Genomic DNA, 16516 nt, shown 5'->3' with positions numbered 1-16516 from the left:
CAAATGCGTCAAATTTTACAACAGTCAAGAAAAATCCAAACCTAATAGATCGTACGCCGTATTACATCGCACCGTACGTGTTAGACCCTCCTGGAATAAGAGGGGCAGACATTTTGTCTCCGTCTGCGGGGACTTTTTTAGGTCCCGCGAGCACCATTTGCACCGGCCAACCTTGCCAAATACCACCACCCTCGACGTCGTCGCCGACCATCGCGAGTGTGTGTTCGAGAAGAATGGAATCGGCCCCGACAGAAGTGCCACCCATGACGCGGGATTCCATGCAGAGTGTCGCTCGTTCACGAATGAGAATGTTGTTGAGCGCGAAAGCTCCGAGCGTATTCGTGTGCGCAATGACGTGCGCAAAGTTGATACACGCGCCCTCGCCGATCTTGACCAAGTCAGGCTCCGGCATCGGCGGGTCAGCACCAGTTGGGTAGAGGCAGACATTCGCGCTGATTTGCGATCCCTTCCAGCGGAAGTATCGACACAGATGTTCACTCCCTGCCAGAAGCATGAGATCACTCGTGTCGCTCAAGATGTCGCACAGCTTCCAGCGGAAGCAGTATGAACTGGTGTCCCATGGATAACTTCCGGGATGACGCCTGCCAATGATCAACCACTTCAGGAAGATGGAGTTGACCAGGTTGAACGTTGTGTGCACGCCTCGAAGGAACAAGAACACAACGAACAAGATTGGCAAATACCTCGAGGCTTCGAGCGATTGCCACTCGACGCCGAGATATGTCCTCGTTATGAACGCCGTGACGTACCACGATGCGTAGATCGGAATCATGTGCGCAGCGGTTTTGAATAACTGCGCGCTGATGCAAATCACTGGCATTAACCACCAAGGAACGACGGGATACGTTGCCTGTCCGAGATAAGTCGCTCGACCAAATGGCTTCGCGGTGTGCCTTTCGTCCATCATACTCGACGCTCCACCTGGATCAAGCTGTACCGCTACACCGTTGCGACTTCCGACCCAAATGGATCCGCTAGCGACAGTCATCTTTCTTGCAGCCACACTTCCAGAGCCAAGGCAAGCGTTCGGCATGACGGTGACTCCTCCGAATATCACGCATCGGTCAGCGATGTTCGCACCCCGACGAATACGAATCGGAAGAGCTCCGATCGTATCCGCTGGATAAACAGCAGAGCGCGATCCCCAGACGACGTCGTCTTCGATGTGAAGAAGATCGTACATCCCGTCGCCGACGATGACGCCGGATCCTGGCCAGAAAATGCGCTCGCCTACTGTCGCACCTAGCGCTCGATAAATGTAGCTTGTGTACTTGTAATGCTTGCCCAATAAATCCGTGAGACCGTGGAACTTGCCGTTCGGGCAAAGTTTCCTCATTATGTAGCGACGGGTCAGCTCCCATTCTCGCGCTGCCCGCTGGTTAGGTAAACCACCTGAGCGGAATTTGCCGATGATGACTCGCTTGACAAAAATAATCGCCAACATTTGAACGAACGGCCCCCACGTGGTGTGCATCAATCGCGCGAGCGTAATGCAGCCTAATCGAAATGGATCCATGAACCAAACGATGCAATCTTGCCAGCTCAGTCGTCCAAGAAGCGTGACAAACACTTCGAGCGCGTCGTAGTCGTTATCCAGCGTATTGAGTTCATCGCGCCAGTTGCGCATCCCGGCGTGCGTGAGCAAGTTGTCCCCAATCGAGTGCTGCTGCACAACGCGAAGCACCACGATCCACGGCAACCACCGAACGAACGAGCACATGAAAACGATGGGCAAAGCCACGCACAATCTGGAAGCAAGCGTTGGCGATTCGGAGTGCATTTGCGCCGTCTTTGTACTCACGGGTCTCACTTCAGCCGGGTCCATTTCTCTCCACGACGTAAAAGCCGCGAGAGTTGAACCAGCGGGTACGTATGCTCCCGGACCGCAAACGGCGTGCACGCACAGCGTACAGCTCTCGCCGATGAAGATGGGCGACAAGCGCATGCCGCCGCGACGAGCCTCAAACGCACGAATGTTGCACCCCTCGTCTACCGTCGTGTTCTTCTCGATCGTGATCAGATCGAAATCGCCTATGTTCGCCTTTGGACTCACGTATGAGTTGGATCCGATGGACGCCCCCATGAAACGCATGTACCAAGTGAAAAGCCAAGGCGACAGCTCGAAGATGCCGAGACCGGCGATTTTCGTGATCTGTTCCACCAAGAACCAACGCAAGTAGTACTGTCCCCACAGGGGGTATGAGCCCGCCTGCAGTCTGCCGAGCAAGAGCCACTTGAAAACAATCGCGCTCAGCGGGAAAAGGACTGACACGATGATGCCCACCAGAAGAATGGCGCAGAAGAAGGACAAGAGTTGCACTGTACTGTAAAAGTGCGAGTGCATCTTGTGCGTGCCAAACTCTTGCGCCTTTGCCATGAAGTGCTCGCGACGCATCCAGTGCAAGCTCGGGCCTAAATAATGAAAAACGTGCGACCAACACATCAAGAAGAGAATCCATCGCATCATGTTGTACAGGGGTCGAATAAGGTACAAGGGTATGAGTTGAACCACGCTCGGAATCAAACCATTGCTGCGTTTCGGTTTCACCCAGTCGACTGGACCGACGGGTTTCACGATGGCACCAGGTTTTCCACTCGCGCCCGCGGGTTCTTTGCTGCGTTTATCGATCATCTGCCCAATCCGTTGAATCGTCCGAAGTTCAAACATATCAGCACCCGTAATGTGAACGTCAAACTTTTTGCGAATGAGGCCCGCCAACTGCCCGGCGGCGATGGACGAACCTCCGTTCAGGAAAAAGTCATCCTTCACGGTAACCATGCTCGAATCGATGCCAAGAACTTCCCCCCAGAGGTGACGAATTAGCTCCTCGACTGGATTCGTTGGTACGTCACTCAGATCTTTTCGGATCGTTTCGCGCACTTCTGACTCGTTGACTTGCCCTCGGCTATCTCGCGGAATGCTCGTGAGCGTGAGGATCTCTTTCGGCTCGAGATAGCCCGGCAAGTACTGCGTCGCGTGACGGCTAACGGCTAATGCATCAAGCGTTTTCGGAGTCACGCACGCGATGACCGAGCCAGTGTAGTCTGTCCACGCACCGGCGTCATTGACACCCGGAACACGAAGAAGTGCTTGCACAACTCGAGGCGCTGCGTCGTGAACATTCAGAACTTGTGCTCCCGACAAGGCGTTATCCCCAAAATCTGCTTCGAAAGTCGCATCTAGATCCCGTGTACCGTCTTCGAGCTGAGGAAGTCTAAGTTGCTTCGTAATCATGCTTCGGCTCACCTTGCCAGTGATCGACTTTGGAATTCCCGTTGTCAAGATCAGACACTGAGGCCACTTCGACGGAGGCAATCGCTTCGCAACGTGCTGTATGATTTGTCGCATACCGGGAACCTGCACGCCTTTCGTCGGAACAACGAGCACGCCCACCACTTCCTGTAGTGTTCCGTGGGGAACCGAAATGGCAATGCACTCGGAGACGCACGGGTGCGTGATCAACACGTCTTCAATCTCGTTCGGTGATATAATCTCCCCACCTCTGTTTATAACTTCCTTGGAGCGCCCAGTGACGTAAAGATATCCATCATCATCCATCATACCCATGTCACCGGTGTTGAACCATCCACCGGGCTCAAAGCCACTGGAGCCCGGTTCCTCACCCTCGTAACACGTCAGCACGAGCGGACCGCGCACGTGAATGTTACCTACCGTGCCCGTCGGACAAATGTCGCCCTTGGAGTCGATGATACCGATTTCAGGACCAATCGACCGACCCGAAGTGCCGGGTCGCTCGAGAGCGTACCCCATAGGTGGACAAGAGATGGGCATGCACTCCGTCATCCCGTACGACGGGAGAATGACGGCGTTGCCAAATAATCGTCTAAGTTCGACCGCGGTCGTCGGGTTTAATGGCCCAGCAGCGTTAGCAATGAATCGAATATATGTCTTTACGGCACCTTTCTCATTCTTTGGCAAATTTTCTGCAGACTTGGTGATAAGCATGTGCATCGTCGGTGCGCCGTAGTACCATGTACACTTTTTTGAGCTGAGCACTTCCCAGAAGCTATCGACGTCAAAGAAAGGCATGGCCACTGTGGTGCCGCCCGACATGATCGGTGCGATCACGTTCCGCAGAATACCACCGACGTGGAACAGTGGCATGAAGTTGCAACAGACGTCTGCTTCATCCAAACCGCACGATGCTGCCAGCGCAGCGGCGCCAATGATCACTTGACTCATGGCAATGGGCACGACCTTCTTCTTTCCCGTGGATCCAGAAGTGTGCAAAATGAGCGCTAGTCGCTCCGGTTCCATCAAATCTTTGTCGTTTCCGAACGGATCGTCTTCGGTCGCTAATCCGTACGGATCCCCGGTGATTGTGAAGTCTCCTGCCACGGTGGCGCTGGGCGTGATTATCAGAGGCGTCAAGCTGAGCTTTTTGCACAATCGACGCATCTTCACGTCACCCTTACCCCCGTCGCGTTGATACATCAGCACTTTCGCCCGCGTGCTTCGCAATTCCGCCTCGACCTCTTCCTGCGTCGTCACGGGATTGATGGGCACCGCACAGTGCCTCTGTAAGACGCACAGAAGCGCCGTCATGAGCTCTGGACCGTTCGGGACGACCACTGCGATCCGCCTCCCGTGCGAGCGCACGCCCCACTCGGGCATATCCTTTTCACAAACCCTATCGATCAAGACTCTTAACTCCTTGTGAGTCATCCCTCGCCGTACGTCGTCAACACCCTCGATTGCTACTCGATCCTCGTGGTCGGCGAAGTAGTCCGTCAAGAGAGCCGCGCGCTCGTCTTCGTGCGTCCTTCTCGTGATCCCGTGCAGACGCTCGCGCAACCACACGTCCCGTAGCGTCCCCTGCGCACACTTCTCTTTCGCCTCCCTCGACAGCGCCTCCCACGACGTCCTTCTCATCTCGTACACGCGTTTCTCCTCCTCCGCCGCCTGACGCGTCGCGATGGCGAACGCCCCGGGCTGGGTCTTCGGCCCCACCGCGACCCCTTGACGTTCCTTGGGCGCGATCTTCACGTACGTCGCATCGTTCGTCGACGTCCCGCGCGCGCTCGACCCGTGATCGACGCTCGTTCGCCCGCCGTCTCGATTCACGACGTCGCTCGACGCGTTTTCCATCCTCGGTCGCGCGTGTCGCGTCGGCGACGCCTCACCGTCGTCCGACGACCGCCCTCGCCGCGCCACGAGTTCGCTCTCGTTCGTCATGAACCGAACGTCCGCGACGCGCGACGCGCGCGAGGACGCGCGCCGCGTGACGCGACGACGTGTGCCCACGCGCGCGGTCGCGTGACGCGTTTTCCATCGACCGGTGGCGTCGACCGGTCGCGCCTTTTGCACGCCTTTCGAATGCAAAGAACGCCTTTCGAATGCAAAGGGCGCGACCGATGGGGGTGGATCGAGGACGCGCTCGGCGCGCGCGAGAGCGCGTCGCGCGCGTCGATCTCGCGGTGCGCATGCGCGAGGACGTACCGGCGAACGCGAACGCGTCGTGCGTCGGCGTCGGGGACGAGGCGGCGGGTAAAGCGAAGGGGTGCGAGGGATGTCCGAATCAGGCGGCGTGCGCGTCGGGAGCGGCGAAGAAAGCGAGCGAGGAGGGGGACGTGGACGCGCTGAGAGTGGCCGAACGCCTGCGTGAGGTGAAACGGAAGATTTTGGTGCTCAGTGGGAAGGGTGGGGTGGGAAAAAGTACGTTTGCGGCGCAGTTGGCGTTCGGATTGGCGAGAGACGGGAGAGACGTCGGCTTGCTCGACGTGGACATCTGCGGACCGTCGGTGCCGTTGATGTTGGGAGAGGTCGGGTCGGAGGTGCACAAGAGTAACTCTGGATGGTCCCCGGTGTACGTGGAGGAGAATTTGGCGGTGATGTCGATCGGTTTCTTGTTGCCGAATCCAGATGACGCGGTTATTTGGCGCGGGCCGAGAAAGAATGGTTTGATTAAGCAGTTCTTGGGGGACACTGAGTGGGGAGCGCTGGATTACCTGATCGTTGATGCCCCACCAGGGACGTCAGATGAACATCTGAGCGTGGTGCAGTACATGAAGGAGGCTGGGGTCGACGGGGCGCTCATCGTTACGACGCCGCAGGAGGTGGCCATGGCGGACGTGCGCAAGGAGCTCAATTTTTGCAAAAAGACCGGAATCAAGGTTCTCGGCGTGGTGGAGAACATGTCTGGACTGCGGTTAGCATTGGATGCCGTGTCATTCGTAAATGAGAGCTCGGGAGCGGATGAGACGGCGCGTGTGAGGGAGCTTTTGGCGACGCACGCCCCAGACCTCGCCGAGAGTCTCGGCATACACGCCGAGGTCTTCGCCCCGTCTAAGGGCGGGGCTGAAGCGATGTGCGCGCAACTCGGCGTGCCGTTCCTCGGCCGAGTCCCACTCGATCCCACTATCGCGAGAGCCGCGGAGCAGGGCAAGAGCGTTTTCGACCCCGAGCTTCGCGTCGCCTCTGTGTCCGCCGTCGACGCCGTCGTGCGAGGCGTCGTCGTCGCCGCGGGCGACACCGCGTGAGCGCGATGACTCCACTAAAATTCTAGATTGTTGATACACATCGAATGCACGTCGAATGTTTCGCATGCCTACAGACGCCGCGAGCACCGCGCACGTCTCCTACTAGTACTATCGTCGTCGCGTCTCTCGCGTTACTCCGCCCGCTCGTCCCTCTCGCCCGTCCCGAACCTTCAACTCGCGTGGCAGAATCTCGCGCACGCCTCCGTCGACCTCCAGGCATCTCACTCCTTCTTACCCACTCCTTTATCTAACCCAACGTCCCGTGAACCGCTGTTCATGAACGCTCCTCTGCGCACCGCGGCCACTGACAACCCCTCGTCCTGTGTCCACATCACCTTGGACGGCGCCCACGAGTACCACACCGGGAACGCGAACGTCGCGGACGCGAACGCGACGAGCCCAACGGCGACTCTGGTGTTGGCGCTCATGCCGAGAAACGAGGCGTGAACGAATGTGGTCATTTTAAATTAAAATGTGCTTGCGAGCTTTATTCACGCCTTGTTCGGGTACTCTCGCGCGCCAAAGATTGTGCTCCCGACTCGAACGTTCGTGCTCCCCATCTCGATCGCCTGTTCAAAATCACCGCTCATACCCATGCTGAGCTCGCACGCGCTCTCATCGAGCCCGAGCTCGGCGCACACCTGTCGCCGACACTCTACGAGCGTCTCAAAGCACTCCGGCCTGGACGTGTAGTCGGGCATCCCGATCGTCATCAGTCCCGCGAAACGCAATCGCGGGCAGTTATCGACGATGTGTCTCGCCAATTTCACTGCATCCGCGGGTTCGCATCCGTGCTTACTCTCCTCCCCCGACGTGTTCACCTGCACCATGACGTCGAGCGCGTTCGCCCGGCGCTCTGGAACGGCGTTGTTCACCTTATTCGCCAATTTCTCACTATCGATCGTCTCCAGCATCGCCAACGACGGTACCCCCTCCAACAACGCCTTCGCCTTGTTACTCTGCAAGTGTCCGACGAAGTGCCATCGCACGTCATCCGGAAGCGTCGGCGCCTTATCGATCAACTCTTGCACGTAGTTTTCACCGAACGAACGATGTCCCGCATCGTAACACGCCTTGACCGCGTCGCTCGGCTTTGTTTTGCTCACGGCGACCACTCTCACGGATCCACCATCCCGACCGCTTCGCGCGCACGCGCTCGCGACGCGCTGGAGGACGTCAGCGATGTTTCTCGAGACGCTCATCGCGTGAGACAATGACGTCAGTGCGTGCCGCTCGCCATGGGTGGGAATCATCCGCAGCTCGGCGACGCGTTGGCGAACGTGCGAGCGTTACAGGAGGCGTACGCGGCGCACCAACGCGAGCGTCTCGATGGGCACGAGAGAACGGACGATGAGGAGAGAAGACGGCGGAAGAAGCGAGAGAAGAAGAGCCGTCGGCGAGAGGAGAAGAAACGAAAGAGCGAAAAGCGACGGAAGCGACGACGGGAGGGCGAACGGGACGACGGACGCGCGCGCTCGGGATCGGAGTCGGAGTCATCATCGAGGTCGGATTGGGAATCGGCGTCGGGGAAGACGCGCGCGCGAAGGGGTGCGCGGGAAATCGTCGCCCGCGGACGGAACGCGTGCGAGGCGCTGCGACACTTGCTCGCGAAGTTCCCGAGCGAGCGCGATGGATTCAGGGAGTTACTGCGAACAGTGGACGGTGGGAAAGGAGTCGCAACTGCGGGCGTCGCAGACGCCACCGTGAGGCGGTACTTGGAATACTTTTTTGACAACGCGAGTCTGCGAAGGTCGTCGCGCACGGGCGCGTGGACGCTCGACGAAGGCGACGTGAGCCTGATGAGTCGATTCGGTGGTGTTTTCGACGAATCGATAGAGAATTTACGAGTGTTGGAGAACGCGCGCGAGCCGTGGCTTGGACCAGATCCCGCGGTCGTTGAAGAAGAGAGGGCGAGGAAGGAGGAACGGGCGGCCAGACGAGCGGCGAGCGGCGGGCCGGAGACCGAGACGCGCGTTCTCACAGGGGACGAGGCGCACGCGTTTATGGCGGCACGCGAGAGCGATAGTGACGATGGCGCGCGGGAGCCTACGCCCACGATGAATATTGGACCCGCAGCGGGTCCGCCGCCGCAGGTGGACGCGGAGCGGCCGGCGCCAGCGCCGGCTAAACGTGTGCTCGGACCGATGGTGCCGCCGAAGAGCATGCTGGAAGCCGCGGCGGCTGAACTAGAATTTGACTCTACGTTCGGCCCACCACCGCCAGAGCTTATCGCCGAGCTCGAGAACATCGCGGATGAATCGCGGGAGGCGTGCGCGCAGCGCATCGTTCGCATCATGCGCCGCGGTGGAGACGCGTATGATATCCTTGGCGTCACTCTGGAGGACACGTCGAGCGTCATCAAGAAGAAGTACTGGAAGCTCTCTCTCATGGTTCACCCGGATAAATGCTCGCACGAAGACGCGAAGAACGCGTTTGATGCCATAAAAAAGGCACACTCTGCCCTTTCGGACGAACATGAGCGGGCGTTAATCGACCAGAAACGTAACGCAGCGAACGAACGCGAGGAATTCGAAGCCTGGCTCGCCGGCGAACGTGAAAAGGCAGCTTGGCGACGGATGCAAGGCAAGCCACTGCCGGGCGACGATGAGCTACTCGATGGCGCGAAGAAAGAGGGCGATACGCGAGAGGAGTGGATGACTCATCTCCCACCCGAGAAGCGGCCGAATCAAGGGCCACCGACTGTCAGTGTGACGCACTTTTCCAAGTCAGAAAAAGTTGCTCGGACAGCCGAGATGGAAGCCGCGTGGACGGACACCCCGCAGCAGGCTGCGGCTCGAGAAAAGCAGCTATTCTTACAAGCGCAGGAACAACAATATGTTCTTCCTGCTGCTGTCGAGAATCAAGATCGAGCGAAACAGATGGTGGATGAATACAACGCGACGTGTCGTACAAAGTCGTTGGTTGAAATACACCAAGAGCGCCAGCGAGAGGATTCCAAGGAAAAGAAAGCGAAAAAGGAGAAAAAAGAGAAAAAAGATAAGAATGATAAGGGGCCAGGTGATGGCACCAATTGGGAGTATCGCCCATTCGATCGCGATACCGATCTCAAACTCAAGAAGCCCGGTCAGTTGAAGCCTGAAGAAATGCTGAAACGAGCCGGAGGTGGATTGGGCGATCGTTTCAGGAACTAGCAAGCATAGGTACTTTTAGTTGAAGACTAACGTTAGTGCACTACAGCGTGAATTTCTACTATGTACGAGGGCGATGCACTTCCCAGCGCGTCGCGAAAGATTTCTCACGAGAGCTATCGCAGCGTGCTGAGTGGAGAACGGTGCAAACCCGAACCGTTCATGAAGTCGCCCAACGGTGACCGTCCCGGGCCGCCGAAGCCACGCGACTTCTTCGCACTCTTCGAAGACATTGCGTCGACATTTTTCATTTTCTGCGTCGTGTCCCGAGCCATCTGTGGAGTCGCCGGAGTAGTGAACGTGAACGAGCTCTCCGTTGGCGCCGGCGTCTTCAGGGTGAGTTCGCTCATGCTTTCAGCGACACGCTTCGTCAGCGGCGTCCCGGCGGCTTTCACCGATGTAACATTTACACTCGCACCGTTCTCGTGCATTTCTGAGGCGTACTTCGCGTAACAACGCCTGCAAACAGCCTTGTACGATGAGGCACCCCCGATGACTTCCACCGCCGTCTCCTTCGTTGTGCGCGCGGTGAACGCAGCATCTGCAGCGCAATCTGTGCAGACGGCGGTCAATTTAGTGACACTTTCCGCCAGTGGCACGAGCTGAAGCACCGAGTTGAAAGGCTTGCGTTGAAACGTCGCATCGAGCGCAGCCACGATGACAGTCTTCCCAGCCTGCGCCCACTTTTCGCAGTAGTGCGCCACGTCATCGAAGAACTGTCCCTCATCGATCCCGATCACGTCGTAGTTGTGCGACACGTTATCGATGTTTTTCAAATCCTTCGCTGGCAGCGCCGGCATCGTCGCCAGATCGTGCGTCACCGCCGACGTCGTCGAACCCACCGCGCCGTCATATCTGTTATCACCCGCGTACTTCACCACGAGCACGCGCCTATTCGCTACATTATGCCTCCGAAGCCGTCTCTGCAGCTCAGTGGACTTCCCACTGAACATCGGTCCGAAGATCACCTCCAGCGACCCCGATTTCGATCCGTCCTCGTCGATTCGTGTCAACATCGTTCAATTGAAACCAGTCCGTCCCCTTCCGCGCGTCGTCGCCCCTTCGCGCGTGTTTCGTTCGCTCTCGACGCCCACGTCGCGCTCAAAGGTCGAGCGCGATACCTTTGACGGTATCCTCGCGTCTCACGCGCGCGCGATGCGTTCGCACGACACCGAGCGCGTCGAGCTGTCGCGCGCGCGTTCGAATTTTCAAACGACTCCCCCCCGAGCCGAACGTTCATTTTCATCGGTGAGATCGTCGAAAGGGGCGACGTGTTTCAAATTGCCCCCGCGCCTTTTGATTTTTAAAGGCGCGCGACCGGTGAGGTCGTGTCGCGACTTTACGACGCGCATGCCGTCCGTCGCGCGCGCTTCGTCCTCCGACGGCGTCTCCGTGGCCGTGCGTAAGTACGACGCGATCGGCTCCGCGGATCGCGCGCGGGTCGTCCTCTTGGTGCACGCGAACGGGTTCCACGGAGGCGTGTTCGAGCCAGTGTGCGAGCGGTTGTGCGAGCTCGGATGGACGTGTTACGCGATGGACCTGAGAGGTCACGGTGCGTCGACGGCGCCGACGAATGGGCGCATGGAGTGGTCCGCGCTCGCGGATGACGTACAGGCGGTGGTGACGTCGCTCGGTTTGCATCGGTGTCACGCGCTCGGGCACTCGTGCGGCGGACATGCGCTTTTAACCGTCGAGGCGCGAAGGCCGGGGACGTTCGCGTCGATCTACGCGTTCGAGCCAATTTTCGTGGTGAAACAGGAGGAGGTTCCGGATTTGGATGTCTCTCCGGGGTCACCTCTCATGACGCACACGCAATATTTAGTGAAGAGCGCGACGCGAAGACGGTCGCGCTTCGCATCCACCGCCGAGGCGCTCGAGGCGTACAAAAGCAAACCTCCGATGAACACGTGGAACGCCGAGGCTTTGAACGCGTACGTGAATAAAGGTGGGTTCGTTTCGGACGTCGACGGTGTGCGCCTGGCATGCACCGCCGAGACGGAGATCGCGGTGTACAACGCCGGCGACAAGGAGACGACGGCGTTCGGCGAGCTCCCAAAAGTCACCTGTCCCGTCGCTGTGGCCAAGGGTGCGTCCTTGGCGTCCGACGGGAAGACTCTCATATACTCCGCCGTCATAGCCCCCGCGATCGTCGCCGCCGTGCGCGACGGCACGCTCGTGGAATTTCCGGATAACAGCCATCTCGGCCCGATGGAGAGCCCGCGAGACGTCGCCGACAGCGCGCGCGACTTCTTCACCGCCGCTCTCGCGCGCGAACCGCGAAGTAAACTCTAGCCGTGACCTAGCACGATTGTATTCTTTGTAGCACCGCCGTACCACGCGCACGGCGCGCGCATCACCGCTCGTTCAGATCCGCTCTGGAAATACGCAGCCACCACCACCGCTCGCGCTCGGGTGATGACGTGACGTCGTCCCATCAGCCCCGCTCGCCGTCGGCAGTCTTCGACGCGCGGCCACTCGTCGACGCGCGGCATCGCGCACGGAAGCGACCGTCTCCGTTCGATCGTCGCCCTCGCCGCCGTGCGCGTCGCGCGTCGCTCGCGTCGACGACGAAGACTCGACGCATCGTGACCGGCGGCTCGAAATAGCGCGCGTTCCGGGACGACCCTCGCGCGCGTCACCACTGGATCGCGCGAAACGAACGCGCGCGGTGGTGCAGCCGTGGGACGTCCGATGACGATCGAGCGACGGAAGAGCGTGGATGGGTACCACCGGGACGGATGGAACGTCCGCGCGAGCGCGCTGCGGGAACTATGTAATCCCATCCGGCGCATCGTGGACGAGATGGTGGGGTGTGCAAATCCGAATAAAGCGCTGATATCTCTCGCGCAAGGAGACCCTACGGTTTTTGGACACATTGCGCCGCCGAAAGCGGCGAGTGAGGAGGTGAGGGAGGCGTTCGAGAGGGGGACGCATAACGGGTACACGGCGAGCGTGGGCTCGACAAGCGCGCGGAGCGCGGTGGCGACGAGGTACTCGCTGCCGGATCGGCCGGCGTTGCAGATCGATGACGTTTTCATGACGGTTGGGTGTTCGGAGGCGCTGTCGCACGCGCTAGCGGCGCTCGCAGTGGAGGGGGCGAACGTGTTGTTGCCCAGGCCTGGGTTTCCGCTGTACGAGACGCTGTGTCACAGGCACGGCTTGGCGTACAAGTTTTACGACTTGGACGACGAAAATGGATGGGAGGTCAAGATTGATGACGTGTTTCGGCTGCGCGATGAGAAGACGGTGGCGATCGTGGTCAACAATCCCAGTAATCCGTGCGGCGCCGTCTATGGCGAAGCGCACTTAAGGGCGATTTGCGAGGCGTGTGACACTCTACGACTTCCCATAATCGCGGACGAGGTGTACGAGGACATTGCATTCGAGCCGAGTCGTCCATTTTTATCAATAGCATCGTTCAGCGGAAGAGTTCCCGTCATGGCGGTGAGCGCTCTGAGTAAGCGTTGGCTCGCGCCCGGTTGGCGCATTGGTTGGCTCGTGCTTCATGATTACGAGCACATCTTACAGACCGCTGGAGTGCACCTCGCGATTACAAATTTATGTCAAGTCTCGCTTGGTCCACCAACGCCGATTCAAGCCGCGATTCCTGGGATTTTCGGCGCTAACGAGACAGAATGGTTGAAGTCAACCCTCAACGTTCTCAGGTGCTCAAGCGCGTATTGCATCGATCGTTGTGCGCGCGTTCGAGGATTGAGCGTTCCGTGTGAGCCTCAAGGAGCCATGTACGTGCTGCTAAAGATCAGTGTGGATACTTTTAGGAACGACGACGGAACGTACGACGACGTTCGTTTCGCTAAGCAGTTACTTGCGGAGGAGTCTGTCCTCGTGTTGCCAGGCGAGTGTTTTCATGCGCCCGGCTATTTGCGCCTCGTGATCACCGCTCCACACGCCGAACAGCAGCGCGCGTGGGATCGTATCGAATCATTTTGCGAAAGATACTCATCCGAGCGCAAGATGACGGATTCGCCCAAAGATCTTGATGCGTACGTCGGGGAAGACTTGAAGCAGAAACTGCACCTCGTGACATCGCATGACGACCTCGTTTGCAAATCGCTAGATGCTGCGCGCACGGTTATTTGACGGCATAAATCGTAGCACGTTTAGTCTTGTACTCTACATTGGTGACCCTGCTTCGGATCTAGTTTAATCGACTACTATTGATTGGGTGTTAGGGATGCTACTCGTTGCTCGAGGCTCAGCCGAGAATGCTGGAGAGGGCGGTGATGCCCATTAAGAGAGACGCGACGCCGACGCCGATCGCTTGCGGCGACGGTGTCGCGTGGATTACCGGTTCAGCTGCGCTAGCGCCAAGACTGATGGGCTTTCCGTCATTCTTGCTGCGCATCTCCTGCAATCTCTTAAGTTCATCTTCCTTTGGAGGGCCCGCGACGTACTTCGGGCTCCAAGAACCGTGCACGCCGAACGGCACGTACGAGGGCAACCGAAGTCGAGCGACCGGGCCTTCCGAGAACTTCTTCGCATCGATGATAACCATCTCCGTACCGCGTCCGTCGAAGTTACTCTTCTCCGCGGCGGCGTCGTGTACGAGGGCGACGACCCAGCCATCATCTTCGTCAGTGCCACCCTTACGCGGGACGAAGAAGGGCTCCATGGCAAACTTTCTATCACCTGGAACCCATTGTTCTTCGTAGTACAGCTTTTGCTCATCAATCTTGAGAGATGCCTTGCTGAGAGCCTGCATTGGGCCGTTGACGCCGTCCTCGGTGCGACCGACGGACGTGCTCAGGTACATGTGCTCGTACGGGAGACCGGTGTAATCCCAGCTCGTGATCGGCAGCTCGCAAGGGGTGTCGCTCAACAAGTAGTGCTTCGCCTCGAGCTTGTCCATGTCGATAATAAAACGGCTTAGCTTCATGCGTGGATAGTTATCAACGCCGTTTGGGTTGCAAATATCCGTGAAGTATAGGGTGAACTTGTCCCAAGTGCACGTGTCAAAGACAACGTTGCCATCCTTATCCTCGAAACCGTTGACGTGGTGGTACGCGTAGCACCAGTAGTCCGCCGGCGCCGTCTTGACATCCCTGGAGTCTCCGCGTCGCGGGAAGATGCGAAACAATGGACGACGAGACGTGTCCTCGCAAATAAGCTCCGAGAGACACGACTTTTCGAAGATGTACTTGGTGAACACCGCCGGAAAGTCAATCTTCACCGGGCAGTCAAACAAGATGTAATAATTCTCCGTGACGATCAGGTCGTGCACGTACGAGGAAGGATAATCGTAGGCACGACGAGACACTTCCTTCCCGTTTTCATCGAATTCGTAGAATACCGCGTGCGTCGTCTCCGTGCGCCAGTCAACCTCGTTCAAGAACGCGACGCAACGTCTACTTCCATCCGGCTCGGTAACCGTGCGGTAGTGAGACGTGTGCATGGCGGAGGACAAATCGCACGCCCCGTGACCGATAGTCTCCAGCGTGTCCGGGTTCAACGCGTACGGTTTCTTGTAATCGACCGCGACGAGAGAATCGCCCCAGTTGAGCACGTTGTACGCGCCGTTCTGCTTACGCCTGAGATCGCCGCCGATGATATCGCCGAACAAGCGGCTGAAGAACGGGAACGGTCTCGGATCCGACGCGGTGAAGATACTCGGCATGATATATTTGTCTTGCTCTTCCTCTTGGTCGAAGTGTTCCGTTCGCACGAACTTGTTCCGGAAGTACGCCTTGCCATCCTTGACGGCGATGGACGTAACCATGCCGTCGCCGTCCAGATAACTCTTCACGAACCCACCTCGCTCGTACATCGCCGGCCCATTCCGCAGCAGCGTCCCCTCCATCTCCTTCGGGATCTCACCCTCAACGTCGGTGACCCAGCCCATGTTTTCGTACGCCAATCCCGGGACGGAGGCGTATCCCGTCGCGTAATCCTTATACTGTCGCTCAAACGGCGTCTGCTGCGACAGCCCTCCACCCACGCCCGAAGCATCACCCGCCACTTCCTCCACCGGTTTCATCGGCGTTCGCACCGCCCGCGCGGGCGGCATCCGCCCCCCCCTCCCCGCGCGCGCGCTCACCCATCGTCCGCGCGCCCGTCCCGGTCGCCCGTCCCGCGCGTCCACCGTCCCCGTCGTCGCCGCGCGACGCGCGCCGACGTCCGCGCGCGCGAGAGACATCATCCCACGCGCCGTCGCGAATCCCCCGCGCGCGCTCGTGACGCGCGCGCGCTCGTGCGCCGTGTGTGACGCCCCGTCCGTCGAAGTCCCGGTCGTCGCGGGCGTCCGACGTGGGGAGATCGCGCGATGGGGGTCATCGACGAGTCAGCACTCACGCGGCCGATGCCCGCGCGCGACGAACCGTATCTTCGTCGCGTCGGATGCGATCGCATGGGGGTCGTTCAAGAGTCAGCACTCGTGCGTACACACGATCGGGTGTTTTCACCGCCCGCGTGGGGGTCGTTCAAGAGTCAGTACTCGTGATCACGTACAATCGGGTGTTTTCACCACCCGCGTGGGGGTCTGTCGCGAGTCAGTATTCGTGAGCACGTACAATCGGGTGTTTGTTTGTACCGGCGTCCGACGCCTCGCCGTCGCGGTTCAGTCGACGCCGTCGACGGTCAAAACCCGGGCGTCGCGACGGCGCGAACGCTCGCGACGGCGAGGGCGTCTCCGTGCGCGACGCCCCGTCGGCGCCCCGTCGGTGGCCGCGTCGTCGTCGACGAGTCGAGAGAGAGACCCGCGGCGCGGGGAAAGACATCGTGTGCAGCGGTTGCTCGAATTCGACGCGCGTCTCCGTGCGCGGCGTCGACGCGCGGACGATGGCGCGCGCGCGGGCGCGGGCGTTCGTGCGCCCGGGTGGGTGGGCGCG

At 59.1% G+C, this 16516-nt stretch overlaps 9 protein-coding genes across 9 annotated transcripts; 4 read left to right on the top strand and 5 right to left on the bottom strand.

The window, feature by feature from the left end:
* Positions 1-61: 61 nt before the first annotated feature.
* OT_ostta01g04560 (AMP-dependent synthetase/ligase) lies at positions 62-5218 on the bottom strand (the record flags this gene model as incomplete). The annotated part of the gene is made up of 1 exon (XM_003074465.2): positions 62-5218. The coding sequence occupies one exon, from the start codon at positions 5216-5218 to the stop codon at positions 62-64; it is 5157 nt and encodes a 1718-aa protein (XP_003074512.2).
* Positions 5219-5397: 179 nt separating this feature from the next.
* OT_ostta01g04550 (ATPase-like, ParA/MinD) lies at positions 5398-6522 on the top strand (the record flags this gene model as incomplete). The annotated part of the gene is made up of 1 exon (XM_003074462.2): positions 5398-6522. One exon carries the CDS (start codon positions 5398-5400, stop codon positions 6520-6522), a length of 1125 nt encoding a protein of 374 aa, XP_003074509.2.
* Positions 6523-6743: 221 nt separating this feature from the next.
* Positions 6744-6983, bottom strand: OT_ostta01g04540 (unnamed product; the record flags this gene model as incomplete). Its single annotated transcript, XM_003074460.2, has 1 exon — positions 6744-6983. One exon carries the CDS (start codon positions 6981-6983, stop codon positions 6744-6746), a length of 240 nt encoding a protein of 79 aa, XP_003074507.2.
* A 30-nt stretch (positions 6984-7013) lies between these two features.
* OT_ostta01g04530 (Alanine racemase, N-terminal) lies at positions 7014-7724 on the bottom strand (the record flags this gene model as incomplete). Its single annotated transcript, XM_003074459.1, has 1 exon — positions 7014-7724. The coding sequence occupies one exon, from the start codon at positions 7722-7724 to the stop codon at positions 7014-7016; it is 711 nt and encodes a 236-aa protein (XP_003074506.1).
* A 36-nt stretch (positions 7725-7760) lies between these two features.
* OT_ostta01g04520 (Protein of unknown function DUF3752) lies at positions 7761-9674 on the top strand (the record flags this gene model as incomplete). The annotated part of the gene is made up of 1 exon (XM_003074458.2): positions 7761-9674. One exon carries the CDS (start codon positions 7761-7763, stop codon positions 9672-9674), a length of 1914 nt encoding a protein of 637 aa, XP_003074505.2.
* A 113-nt stretch (positions 9675-9787) lies between these two features.
* OT_ostta01g04510 (P-loop containing nucleoside triphosphate hydrolase) lies at positions 9788-10687 on the bottom strand (the record flags this gene model as incomplete). Its single annotated transcript, XM_003074457.2, has 1 exon — positions 9788-10687. The coding sequence occupies one exon, from the start codon at positions 10685-10687 to the stop codon at positions 9788-9790; it is 900 nt and encodes a 299-aa protein (XP_003074504.2).
* Positions 10688-11021: 334 nt separating this feature from the next.
* On the top strand, positions 11022-11963 carry OT_ostta01g04500 (unnamed product; the record flags this gene model as incomplete). The annotated part of the gene is made up of 1 exon (XM_003074456.1): positions 11022-11963. The coding sequence occupies one exon, from the start codon at positions 11022-11024 to the stop codon at positions 11961-11963; it is 942 nt and encodes a 313-aa protein (XP_003074503.1).
* Positions 11964-12362: 399 nt separating this feature from the next.
* Positions 12363-13772, top strand: OT_ostta01g04490 (Pyridoxal phosphate-dependent transferase, major region, subdomain 2; the record flags this gene model as incomplete). The annotated part of the gene is made up of 1 exon (XM_003074455.2): positions 12363-13772. One exon carries the CDS (start codon positions 12363-12365, stop codon positions 13770-13772), a length of 1410 nt encoding a protein of 469 aa, XP_003074502.2.
* Positions 13773-13887: 115 nt separating this feature from the next.
* OT_ostta01g04480 (Carotenoid oxygenase) lies at positions 13888-15825 on the bottom strand (the record flags this gene model as incomplete). The annotated part of the gene is made up of 1 exon (XM_022985415.1): positions 13888-15825. The coding sequence occupies one exon, from the start codon at positions 15823-15825 to the stop codon at positions 13888-13890; it is 1938 nt and encodes a 645-aa protein (XP_022838294.1).
* Between the last annotated feature and the right edge of the window lie 691 nt (positions 15826-16516).

Source organism: Ostreococcus tauri (genome assembly GCF_000214015.3).
Source record: "Ostreococcus tauri WGS project CAID00000000 data, contig chromosome 01, whole genome shotgun sequence".
In the NCBI taxonomy this organism is placed as follows: domain Eukaryota; kingdom Viridiplantae; phylum Chlorophyta; class Mamiellophyceae; order Mamiellales; family Bathycoccaceae; genus Ostreococcus; species Ostreococcus tauri.
Note: the sequence above shows the minus strand (reverse complement) of the source record. Positions and strands in the feature narration are given on the sequence as shown.